Genomic DNA, 13,172 nt, shown 5'->3' with positions numbered 1-13,172 from the left:
TACATACCATCACATTAAGATCCGCTAGAGGAAAATGTAGCATGGAAACATACAGTTTTGATAAATGCACTTGATAAAACCTTTAGATTTCAAAACCTAGTTGTAGTTCTATCCGTTCTCCAGAGGATGGAGGTGTTCAGCTCAGCCACGTTTGATTTGATTTAGTATAGACCACGCCCCTCTCATGTCCAACCCCGCCCCGTTCTACAACCCGCGGCTATTGGGCTGCCTTGTTACCATGACAACAAATGCCTGCGTTTAGCTACCTAAACTCGCTTCCACTGCCAACGTGTGGAATCTAAAATTACACCTATTTTAGAATCACAAAAATATCTCTTTAAATCTTTACGACTCTGCGTTCAGTTAGTCGACTTGTCACATCTTTCTGTTTATTCCGAGGGTGTAACAGCGTCTGCTGTGGACTCTGACAACCATCTGCCAACTGAGGGAAGCTGTCATAGCATGTCTGGTGAGGTGTAAATATGGACATCTTATCACTATCATACCGGAAAAAAACAAGTAATTCTATCGTCTGACTTTCTTTTTCAGAAAACAAAGAGGGATATTGCTTGAATACTGATGGTAAATATCTGCTTTAAGACTGATTCTCCTCAAGTGATTGCAGAGTTGTTAAATGCATTTGGATGTGTTTGTCTGCAGGAGTTGGAGTGAATGTTTCCTGTATTTTTCCAAATGGGGACAAATATGGTGAGTAGACCCATATTTGTAAACCCAGCCAACACTTATATGTGGGACCCATACAGCTAGAAAATGGGTTTAATAATGGGCCCCAGATGGGATTGTCCACAGGTTACATCATTGCCTGTATTGGTTTGATAGACAGCCTTGGCAAAAAGTGGGACCCTCAGGGGTCCTAGATGTTTTTGCAGAGGTTGAGCAGATGTTCTTACTACTCATTTAAGAGACAGCAAATACCTACAAAGGGTGCCCATCTGATTAAACCAATATGGATCGCATTTAATCAACCCAAGTGTGTCTCATCGAGCTTGCCCATTATGAGCCTAGGCCTAATTAGTACCTATCCAGCCTAAACAAAATCCATATGGAGCCTGTATCTGGAGCTGGAAAAATGATTTGATTTCTTGTATTATTGTTTCCAATGTCACACTTAAATCTTTTTGATAAAAGAAAGATAACCTGAGTAAATACAAAAAGCATTCAAATGATGATGAAAAACTTGCAAAGGAAATGTTCAGAAAAAATCTTAAAGTAATCAGAAATAGTGACATAATTAGACAACCTGTTTGTTTACCCCACAGAGGGCCAGTGCAGCAGGTCTGCATCTGGAGCGCTCGTGAGGAGTGGCATCGGAAAACACACTTCAGCCAGCGGCATCATATACATGGGAGAGTGGTGTGAGGACAAAGTATGTGTTATCTGTCTCTTTGTCCTCTTTTACTATCTGTGAATAAAGGCTGCATGTCTTTAACGTGGCTGTTTGTGGCTCTTTCCTCTCTCCAGATGCTGGGCAGGGGGAGCCTGCAGTTTCCATCTGGGGCTCTGTATGAAGGAGAATTCAAAGACAACATGTACCACGGATCAGGAACATACATCTTCCCAGATGGCTCTGTGTATCGGGGCCACTTTCGCAGTGACAGGTAGTTACGAGAGGACTCTCAAGCATTTTAACTGTCAGAAAGTACAGTTTTGACTATCTGAACTGGTGTTTTATAGGTTGGCGGGAGAGGGAACATTCACTGATGCACAAGGACTGAGTTGGACTGGAGACTTCCACGGTGAAACAGTGCTTGGTCTCAAACTGCTGCACAACCTCTAAACAAGGGACGACAAACTGTTGGAAGAACCACTGCACCAAAACTAAAATGCATTAAGAAAAAACTAAACAGCCGACACTTATCCCACACAGATTGTTTCTGAATCTTCAAAACGCGATTGTTTTCATGACCTCTAAGTGTTATGCTCAGAGAAGAGTCTGAATGCCTGTTAATAATTTTTATCTTACATGATCCTATTTTACCTATTTCCAAAAAACTTCCATCCTTATGATTTTAAATGTTGAATAAACATTGAAATGTGAACAATGTAGAACAATGACATGTTGGAAAACTTTAGGAAGAAGCTTAAACTTAAGTATAGTTTCTTTTAAAATATGCTTTATTTAAATTATTTCTCTTTTTATCTAAACAGTGTGGAATAAAAAGTTTGTCTCTGACTGGCTATTGATGACTCCTATCCCTGAAAGCTGCCACCTCCTAAAACAGCTGAGTTTGGACACTTTCACAGAACTGTTCCAGGCAGGATTAAGGCACCTTTTTGCCATCTCTATTTTTTGTGTGACAGGACCAATTTGATCAAGGGATGTTGACATCAGATCAAGCTGGTTTCACGCGTCAAGGGAGTGATGCAGTAAAGGGTTTAAGGTTTAAACAAGACTATAATTTAAAATTTAAATTAAATTTGTGTTGTACTGACGTTAGTGCCACCTCTTTTTCCAGATGTTTTCAGATCCCGATTTTTCTAGAAATGATGCCATGTTTATAAGGAACTTTAAGAAAGGGCAAACACAACGGTCGTTTTGTAATTGCTTGTGTGGACAGAGCTCACAAAGCTCGGAAGTCAAAGTGCGCCTTGATATGAATATAGGTAAGGTAAGTTTATTTATATAGCGCTTTTCAGTAACGACACACTCAAAGCGCTGTACATACAATTACAATACAATCACAATGAAAATATACAGAGGTACACACACAGAAAAACAAATCAAATGATACTACAATCCTTCTAAGAAATCAAAAAATCTATGAATCCTTCTAAGAAATCTAATAGTCTCATCATTCCACTGAATTCTAACTAGGGAAGCTGAGTCACTGGTAGAAAACAGCTTTAATCCACATTTTCAGGTGCTAATAATATATTGCTTTTACTGGTACTGAAGTTGAACTAAGTAATAACAGTCCATCTTAGTCTAATTAAGAAAGCTGGGTCATTGGTGTAAGAGCAGCTAAAGTCCAAATTACTAATAATAATTGGCATTTGCTGGTAATCCTTCTGAGAAATCTGAAAATCTATGAAAAGTCATGAAATCACACATTTAGGTAAAGTAAGATAGGAGGGGGAAAAAAAATCATATTTCAGACTCTTCTTAGCAGAATAGTTTGAAATAGTACAAAAAACCTCAGCAGGGGTAAGCAACACACACATAAAGATTTAGCAAGGGTACGGTGGAATCTTGAGGGTGCGAATATATAAGTCTGAGTGTGTTTGCAAGAATTAGACTGTCAACACTGATAGAAGCGCCATTGTTCTTGAGAAGAGAGGTAACATTTCAGTCTGAGTGTTGATTGCTGTACAGACTCCATCCAACATCGCAGGCAGCTTTGGAGTGCTTTGAACAGCCGCCCACGTTTTGGGAATCACTCGATAAGCCAGGTAACCACCAACTCCAAAAAGTAGAAATCCTGTTATCAAAAGTCCAAATATGTACACATTTTCTACGTCCGCGACCGACATTGTAGTCAGGCACACAATCTTCCACTGCTGCCAAGAATCCATTGTGTATCCAGAGAAGAACGTCCCGTCTGGACAAGAGGGTCTCCTTTACCCTGTCTTTTACCCTCTCTTCCCATTGAAAATAAAAAAATGTGATCAATTACATGGAGAGTCCAGCTGACCATATCCATAATTTAAAAGCTACCACCTCCTAAATATTCTAACTTTCATGTTTAAAAGAAACTTGTGTGGTAAGGGCACTAAAACTGGCTCTTTTTCTAAATCTGGCCCTGCTCCTGACACTCTGCATGAGCTTTTGCAACTGATGACATGAGGTAAACAGTGCCACAACAACAAACCAGAACCACCAATCTGCTGAGTAGTTTTCAGCCTCAAGCAATTAAAATGCTGAACGGCAATGGGTTTTTTTTCTACTTTGTGTATTTTTATCTACTTAATTATTTTTCACACTAATCTGTTGGAGGTCCGGGAAAAAGGCTCTCTTGTTTTGTTGCATGCTGTAATTATATAATGACATGACAGTTAATTTGATTAAGCCAGAGAGCAAGCATCCATGAGCAGAATATCTGCAGCTCAGCAGGCAAATATCGGAAATTAGTGAGTCATGTCTGTAGCTTGGAGCTGATTTCCCTGCCTCAGGACAGTAAGTGTCTGTGTAAGCGTCATTTAACACATTACATTATTACAAGTGTATCACTTTGGGCCCGTCGGCATGCTAGCTGTGACGGTACTTTCAACCCTTACTCCAGGAATATTAGTGGAAAATGTGATGAAGTTGGTTTTGTATTTCCTTACTTCTTCCTGGGCTTGACTGAGTAAAAGAATGAGTTTCTTTGGACCTCCAGCATGTGCGCATACCCTGGGCTTTATGCACAAAGTACCCTAGATAATGAAAAATCAGCACACAAGCAAATCATGTTCTCAAACACGGTTTAATAGGTAACTCTGATATTGTAATTTGTCACTCTGTTGTATAATGCCTCTGTGGATCTGTAATTGCACATACCCATGAATAAATTCAGTAAAGAGAAGTAACGTTTTCAGATTATACACATGTTAGAGTAAGTAATAAAAACACACACATATATATATATATATATATATATATATATATATATATATATATATATATATATATATATATATATATATATATATATACATACATACATATATATATATATATATATATATATATATATATATGTATGTATATATATATATATATATATATATATATATATATACAGTGTACTAACATCCATAGAATCCTACACACTCTTGTAAAATACTGCACCAAATACAAGAGACAGCTATGTTTTTTATTGATTGTGCAGTTTGAAAGGTAGAAAATAAAAACATTGTATTGCAAGCCTCCAGTAATGATTTTAATGCAAAAGGGTCAACATAATTAAAATAGAAAATGGCACTTTAATTTGGCACAAGATACAAAAACACAACATTTTAAATGCAGCTGACAAAAACAACTTCACAACTGTGTACACCCTCTGGAGTTAAGGTTTAGTGCTTTAGGTCATTTTGTATTGAACTGGACTATAAAACTGAATGTGTATACTTCTCTCCATGTAGTGAGCTAGACAACGGCAAGGAAGATTTTGCTATATAATATCTCCATAAACCTGAGAATATATATAAACTTTCTTTAAACTATTTATTGTCTTTGTGAAGAAAATTATGACTTCAACAGGTAAATAAATTAAACCATAACAGTGCTAAAAACATTAGCTGCTTTTTCAGTTGCTAAGTCTCTTGACGTCTTCATTTAGGATAAAATAGTTGAACATGATGACAAAGCTAATGACTAACCCGCGAGGGGCCAAGATTAAAGCAGACTTATGTTGCATTAAAAAAATCTTAAAAACATCAGAGTAGTGTATGCTAATACTAATTCTTGAGGCTTTGATTCTTTATCACAATAGCATTGGGGCGGTTATGTCCAGAGAAGTCTATATTATTTACACTGGAAGTGGATTTAGGATGCGGTGCGCCACCAATGATCTTCCTGTGTGAAACACATGGTCAGAACAGATGATGTAATGCATTTCTGGTCAGAGTAACTGCCGTGTATAAAAATAAAGCAGAAAAATATGTCAGTTTAAGTGAACGCTACTTTATAAATCTTGAGGGTTTACACGTTCCGTTCTGCATATGTAATTTACACAGTTTATTGGTCAGCTAACTCAATTCCCATGTTATTAATTATTGACTTTTCTAGAAACACTGCCGATGCAAACAGAAGCAACAAGTCAAAGTTTCATAAAATGGAGTTTATAAAAATGTTTTTAGTAATAGAAGTTATTTTAAGAGAATATAGATGTCTGCTTTGTTCTTGGCCCCAGCTAAACTAGCTGTTAATTTCAGGATCAAGAAATAAGTTTGGATTTATTCTAAATGCAGACGGCAAGGGTATTTTCTACTGCATGTAAGATACTGATTGCGTGTTACCTCTTAACCTCATTTCGGAAATCCTGAACTATCCCTTTAAGATCTGAAAACAGGTGGAGAAAAGAACAGCGGTCATGCACAATTTTTATATAAAAGCAAACAGCCGAGCATCAAAATAAGCATTCTACTGTACACAAAGACAGTATACAGTCCACAGAGCGAGTACACTTGAAACAAAAAGGACATCAAAACAAACCACTGTGCTTGTCTGTGTGCTTAACAACAGAGTTCTGGATGTGGTGCCCTGCTTGGGCAGTCCAAAGTGAAGGAAGAATAGCAAAGAAACCCCCAGGAAACAGCACCAATTTTTGTAACAATTGAATCCCACCATCAGAATGCTAAGTAGTTATATATTGTGCTGTAGTTGGACAGATAATGACATTGTCAATGGCAGTCACTGGAAATATCCTGCTGTTCTGTAGAAGTGCTATTTGCTGAGATTTGAGACTCAGGGAAGCAATAGGGTGCTACTCCAGACGCTTGGAAATGTAGTGAACATTAGAAAGTGAGCCTGCAGATTAGCTATGCAGCTTCAAACACATTTTTAATAGCAAAAACCTAGACAATTAACTTATGCTTTCTTTTTTTGTCTGTTTTTACATTAAAAGGATAAAAAGTAACTAGCTAGCTAACTACTACCTAGCCAGCTACTAAGAAGAAGAAGAATAAGTTGGCAGCTTGCTAGCTTCTTCTTTTAGTGTTTATGGCAGTTACCAAACCAAATGAGAAATATTTAATTGTAGGCTTCATTCTTAGGCCCACATTATTTCTGTTTCATAAATTGTCATGCACAAATGGTTAACCCTGAATCTCACCCTGACCTAGTCCCTAAAGTCTGAACACAATGCATTTATAAGTAACTAAATTGTATATTGTTTAACCTTTAAGCAGTCATAAACCAAAAGACAACCTGGAAAGGGTTTCCTGTAAAAAAAAAAGCAAAATAACTTGAGGGAGATCTGTAAAGGGTTTTGGATCAATGGGTTTTAGAGTGGTGTTTAGGTCCCATTTACTGGAAAGAAGCCTATTTCAGCACATTTCTAAAATATAATTCTCAACAAACACATAAGCATCACAAGGTTGCTTTATTTTTACTTCAAATTCCATGACATATACTCCTAAGTGAGATGGTAAGAAATGGCATGTTTGCCTCAGAGCTGTTGGAGCTCAGAAATGGGAATGACGTCACATTCGAGGAACTCGTCCTAGTTGCAAGCAAGGAAATAGGGAGACTTGCTTTTTGGTTTGGTGCTCTACATTCAACAGCAATGACAAGTTCTTTCAACATTATGTTTTTTGAACACTCAACAAATAGATGTTGAACGGTAATATGTGTGACATAGGATTATTATAACATAAAGTCAAAAGTGGTGATAAATAGTTTAAACGGGCAACTTTCACAATATTCTTTCTGCATGGTAGCCATATTGGATGAAAAACTCAGGACTGCTCGTCAACTCCTTTCCCTGTGAGAATTCCCTGTCTTCAGGCCAAAACATCATGAGGGAATTAGAAGAGCACTGACGTACTAAAGAAGAGCGACTGGCATTCTTGGGGGCAGTTTAACTGGCCGAAACCATGTCGTGCTACAACAATTACAAATGTTTTTCAATTGCTACTTTCATTCTTATGTGCTTAGATGTTCACAGTAGTCTTAGGCACATTTAGTTAGTGTAAAATCTACGTGTGCGCCAACAAATCCACCCAATCTTACCTTTATTTCTCCTTTTGTTGCATGGCCTGAGGTGTGGCTTAAAACCGTTGCTTCTTTCACCTTTAATCTGCAAAAGTTAGCTAATTTCTGTAACAAAACAGAACCCTGAAACAACCTCCTGGCTGGTGAGAGACCTCTCCAGTGGCACATCTCCCATCCCCCCCTGCCTCCTCCCAACTGGCCCGTTACGGATTTTGCAGCAGACCCTCCCACTGAATCGGCTGTGAGAACACTTCTCGTTCTAGCCACATCTCGTAGCTGTAGTGGAAGTCCTCCGGCAGCTCCACGCGCTGGCCCAGCACGCTCTGCAGGCAGTTGTCCACGGGTGTGAAGTCTCCGTTTTTGTTCATGTCGTAGCGCCGGCTGTTGAACTTCTCGATACTCTCCCGCAGGGCGCACTCCTCTGCCTGGAAGTCCCAGGGCCGGGCATCGATATCTGGGATAGAGAGCAGATGAAGGGCACATAAATTAGCATACGTCCACATCAATAAATTCCACTTTTTAAATATGAAATAGGGGCCCACATTTAATTGTCTCCAACTAATTTTCCCTCTTTCCGTTAACATCAGCTTCTCTCATGGTGACAAATCAATTGCTCTTCCATGAGGTATTGTGACCCTGAAGTCCCTCATCTATGTTTCTATAGCAACACCATCCAACCCGTTTGGCAGAGGCTGCTGCAGGATTATGTCTAAGTGCACACAGGAATACTATAACCAAACACATCAACACAAGGTACATTTATTGGACAGTTTCTGCATTATCCTGGTCATGTTGCACCTTTAACTAAATGTGTTCTTTATTCTGTAGTCTCTGGTCTGTTTGTCAGTTCTGTGAGGAGTCAGAGGAGGGCAGCTGAGTCTAATGCTTCTGTTTTTGCTTTTTTGTCGCTTTAAATATTTCAGATCAAGTACATTTTAATACCAGACAAATACTACCCTTAAATAAACACAAACAGGTATTTTCGAATGACGATTTCATTTATTATGATGTAACAAAATATGTATCTAAACCAACATAGATCTAAATTTTAAAGTAATTGCCATCTAACTTAAGCATTAGTAATGACTGGCAATGAGTCTTTTACATCACTGGGTAGGGGATCTGGTCCACTTTGCACAATTATTTTAATTCAGCCATATTGGAGGGTTTTCAAGCATGAAAGGTCCATTTAAACTCATGCCATGGTAGCTGAATCAGATTTAAGCCCAGACGTAGGTAAGACCACTCCAAAACCTTCATTTTGTTTATTTGAGCCATTCAGAGTTGGAGTTGCTGGTGTGCTTTGGATCGTTTTCCTGCTCCATAAGCCAAGTGGGTCTGAGCTTAAGGTCACAAAGCAATGACGGGACTTTCTCCCTCAGGATTCTCTCTTAGAGAGCAGAATTCACAGCTCTAGTTTTGTCTTGGAACTTTCCGCTTGCCATTTTTGCTCACTCTCTCTTTCTTATTGTTCAATAATGAACGTTGACCTAAACGGAAACAAGTGAGGTCTGCAGCACTCTAGATGTTGTTGTAGGTTCTTGGAGTAATTTTGGAGCCACTCCTAAGAAGGTTCACCGCTGTTCTATGCTTTCTCAATTTGTGTATAATGGCTCACTGTGGTTCACTGGATCCCTAAAGCCATACAAAGGCCTTAGTAACTCTTTCCTCACTAATCAATTTTAGTAAAATCTGTTTTTTTGAATTTCCTTAGACTGGGGCATTATGTGTTGCATTTTGAGATCTTTTAGCCTACTTCAAGTTGTCAGACAGTTTGCATTTCAGTTATTTTTTTTATTCTACAGCTCAGGCAGTAATCAGGCTTAGGGGTGATTGGGTCAAACAAGCCCACTGAATGTCTGAAATGAGGAACCCACTTATTTCCTTACTAGGAATAAGAGACTGATGTTTACCATTTCCGTAGGCCCAGTCGTCGTTGAGCCTGTGGCGAACCTTCTGGTAGATGGCCGACATGGTCTTCATGTTGCTCTTTCTCCACTGCCGGCCCAGATACTTGGTCTGGATCTTTAGCAGTTTAAGAACGTAGAGCTGCATCATGGCCTGCTTCACCTTCAGAGCTCTCTTCAAGATGGGGGCTGACTTAAAAACAACCAACATCTGAAAAGGAGGAAGACATTTGGAGAAACTGAGGAATTGTGTATTGTGCATGAATACAAAAAATCTTCTTGACTTCAGCAACTTTCACACGTCTGGTAAAGATTTGTTAAAGATCTTGAAATAAATTATTAATCTTTTAAAGATCCTCCACCATGATTAACAGTGGGCATGAGGTGCATTCCACCTAATTATGTTCCGTTTTACATTATACTTACCTGGAGTGTTTGTTGCTGAAAAGATCAGCTTCTACATGTTTATGTTTGTGATGGTAGGACAGAAAATGCCTTTTCTCAATATGCTTGGCTTGCATGTAAATAACATCTAATGGTTGTTATAGAAACTTGTTGACCCCAAGATGGCTTTGTTTGACTGTGCATGGTAGCAAGACAAATATATACACATCTGGTTCCAGTTTTTTTAAACTATTTATCGCTCTGACTGAAGTTGGGGCCAGATTTAGGCAAGCAGCCATTTAATGTAGCCATTCCCTGCCTCGAATGGTATGTTCTTCTGTCTTTCCCATTATGAATAGTGGCTAGCCCTTTGTTTGTATTACCCACATGTTCACAGCATAGCACTCTATATGGGATTATTCTTATACTTATAAGTCAGAGGATTTACAAGATTATAATGGAATTTTGTGTAAAATGTATAAGTGCCTTTGACAGCTTTTCCCACAAATGCAGAAATTGAAAGAAAACGTCTAAATATTGAAGAAATTGGGAAGTAATTGACATTATATCAGGATTAAAGACGCGATAAAAGACAATTACGACACAAAATAAGCATATTTTGTAGTTAAATCTTGCAAGTTCAAAGTCGCCCAGAAATGACGTCTCCAGTCTTTCAATGTGTGAATGTGTCAATAATAAACGGTTCATATAAAAACAACATTAATATGGTGAAACAGTGCATTGCTGGTGGTGGCACCAATACTTTGACAGCAGCTTTTAGCATGCACTATTTTACTAAGGCGAAGAGGATCAGAGCTGCTTGGATCAGAGCTGGAAAACTGAAGAGAGACAGATGGGCTGGTCCCACCAAGCACAGCCAGTTGTGATTGGAGGATTTTTCGGCAAACTGCTTGGAACAAGAAACCTCTGAATTCACCAGAGAAATAATGTCAGAGGTCGGGATATCTTACAGATGAAGGAAAACGTTGAAGCAGATGCTTTAGCCACGCCGTTCAGAGCATCTGATGTGAAAAGATCGCCAAAGAAAAGGTTGTTGTTGCTGTTGCTAAACGGATGAAGGCTCAGCAGGTAAGAACACTTCCTTATTACAAAAGTACATTTAGATATTGGCAGTTACTGTTAATAATTTAAAATCCAAAATTGTTATTATTATTATTATTAATAATAATAATCCGAAATTATTATTAAAATAAATTACACACACACACACACACACAAACACACCATGGTCCTGGAGTGCTTCCACTTGGTCAGCTTGTTGAGGATCCTTAGCAGGTTGATACAGGAGAAAAGGTTCCTCCAGCAGAACTGGTTGTTGTCTCCTGCTTCCTGAAAACACAAACGCACCCCAGCCGAGTCAGAACGACACAGAGATACTGGCTGACCTTCATCCAGCACTCAGCTGACATAGCGGTCACTCACCAAGCTCTCGGCTGTCAGCTCAGGCATCTCATGGACCACACAGTGGGGAAAGTCCAACACACATATACTGCAACGTATTGCATGTTTAAATAAAGGGCTCTTTATGTGTTTTATGTATGGAAATAAATATTTTATAGCATTTAATTTTTTTAAACTTACATTTGCAAACTGTTCCTACCTGTTTTTGGCACTGATGTAGGACATGATGTTCTGGTTGAAAAACTTGAGGATGAGTGGGATGCAGTTGGCAAACACCAAATGCTGGGAGACTATTTCGAACTGCAGTGAAAGAAAATCCAGCTGTCAGAAGTTAGCTTAAGTTAGAAAATCTGCAACACAACCATTCACACGTCCATTGTTAGGCTTTCATTTTTGTCTTACAGCAAATTTAGCTTTATTATTTCCATTTTCAGGAAATCTAATTCTGCAGAAAAAATATTAAAGATAAAAATAATTGAGTATCGTTAATAAACGTCAGAGGATTTTATTCACATGCTGCAACTGTTTGGTTGTCAGATAATGCATGTCAACTTTTTCACATGTTGCTACAACCACAAACCTCTATGTATTTTATTTGGATTTTATGTGATAGACCAATACAAAGTAGTGCATGATTGTGAAGTGGAAGGAAAAGCATGCTAAGTTTTCCTTTTTTCCAAATAAAGTCTAGAAAAGAAGGGCGGGCAGTGAGTTTGTTGGAATGTCTCTGCAAGCTGCACATCTAGAGGGAGAAATTTCTGCCTATTCTTTGCTAAATAGGAGAAGCTCAGTTGGACCACCTTCCTTGTCCCTGGTTAGGAAAAGCCTCCCCACAGCATTACACCTGAGATTTGTCATATAGGTCAGAAAGTTCTGTTACTGTCTCATCTGATCAGATGGTTGTTGTGTCCCCCACATAAGCTTATGACAAACCTTAAACAATGCCTTTTTTTCTGCCTTGATGCCCTACTAATTACCAACTAATAGTTGTCTTGTTGACTAATTACCTCTCATTGAGATACAGACCTGTCTGCTGTTTGTTCACCAATGTTCTCCAACACAAAACAGCGGGATTTATACTGAGATTAAATCACACAAAGTTGTCTATTTAACTAATCAGGTGGATTCTGAAGATCATTGGTTAGGCTAGGTTTTATTTGGGGGTATTAAAATAAAGGAGGCTGAATACAAATTCACACCTCACTTTTCAGATCTGTGGTAGTCATCTTAATATTTGCGTATGAGTAAAGTGCATGCAATTCCTCTTTGAGACAGCAGAGGGAGCCAGCAACTTGACTCTACACAGCAGCTAACTGAAGGCGCATGCAGCAATCTTACTGCATAGCTAAAGAAACTATCTGAATCAGTTCCTCCCTCCTGAGTGAAAAGCAGCAAAGATGTAGGAAATAGTCTGTGGGGCTGTTAGTTTGGATGTGGGCTCAAAGGTCAATGGAAAACATGAGCTGATGGCTGGTCAGCACAGTGTGTGCAGGACCTGATAGATATGGTTCAGTTTGAGGTGCTTGAGGAGAAGCAGCAGCAGTGCAGAGATGGCCTTGACGATGATTTCCTTGTGACGGTTCACGTCAATCCCCAGCTTCATGCTCTGAAGGACTGTGATACTGCAGGATAAAAACAAACACCAGATACAAACTGTAAATCCATGAGACTTTTTATGATGACAAGCTTTTGTCTAGAAAAAGACACGGCCAGGTACTTTCTTCTCAAGCAGTATTCAGACAAATGTGTGATATAAGCCATGAAACTATCAGACAGGGTTTTTTTTCTTCTTAGGTTTTGATTAT

The 13,172-nt window shown here is 38.8% G+C and overlaps 2 protein-coding genes across 2 annotated transcripts in view; one reads left to right on the top strand and one right to left on the bottom strand.

Annotated features, from left to right (window-relative positions):
* Nucleotides 1-226: 226 nt before the first annotated feature.
* morn2 (MORN repeat containing 2) lies at nucleotides 227-2,194 on the top strand. Its single transcript, XM_047390001.1, has 6 exons — nucleotides 227-469; nucleotides 550-582; nucleotides 661-708; nucleotides 1,281-1,387; nucleotides 1,483-1,619; nucleotides 1,696-2,194. The coding sequence occupies exons 1-6, from the start codon at nucleotides 463-465 to the stop codon at nucleotides 1,796-1,798; spliced, it is 435 nt and encodes a 144-aa protein (XP_047245957.1). The 5' UTR covers nucleotides 227-462; the 3' UTR covers nucleotides 1,799-2,194.
* Nucleotides 2,195-4,800: 2,606 nt separating this feature from the next.
* strip2 (striatin interacting protein 2) overlaps nucleotides 4,801-13,172 on the bottom strand; it is a 31,026-nt gene continuing 22,654 nt past the window's right edge. Inside the window, exons 17-22 of the mRNA XM_047390010.1 lie at nucleotides 12,863-12,989; nucleotides 11,567-11,667; nucleotides 11,389-11,455; nucleotides 11,191-11,295; nucleotides 9,568-9,772; nucleotides 4,801-8,108 (exon numbers count right to left, since the gene is read on the bottom strand). Coding sequence (XP_047245966.1) covers nucleotides 7,858-8,108; nucleotides 9,568-9,772; nucleotides 11,191-11,295; nucleotides 11,389-11,455; nucleotides 11,567-11,667; nucleotides 12,863-12,989 — 856 coding nt within the window. The 3' untranslated portion in view covers nucleotides 4,801-7,857. The remainder of the gene's footprint in view (nucleotides 8,109-9,567; nucleotides 9,773-11,190; nucleotides 11,296-11,388; nucleotides 11,456-11,566; nucleotides 11,668-12,862; nucleotides 12,990-13,172) is intronic.

This window comes from Girardinichthys multiradiatus, chromosome 17, assembly GCF_021462225.1.
Source record: "Girardinichthys multiradiatus isolate DD_20200921_A chromosome 17, DD_fGirMul_XY1, whole genome shotgun sequence".
Taxonomy (NCBI): domain Eukaryota; kingdom Metazoa; phylum Chordata; class Actinopteri; order Cyprinodontiformes; family Goodeidae; genus Girardinichthys; species Girardinichthys multiradiatus.
The sequence above is the reverse complement of the archived record's forward strand: the minus strand, read 5'-3'. Positions and strand labels throughout refer to the sequence as shown.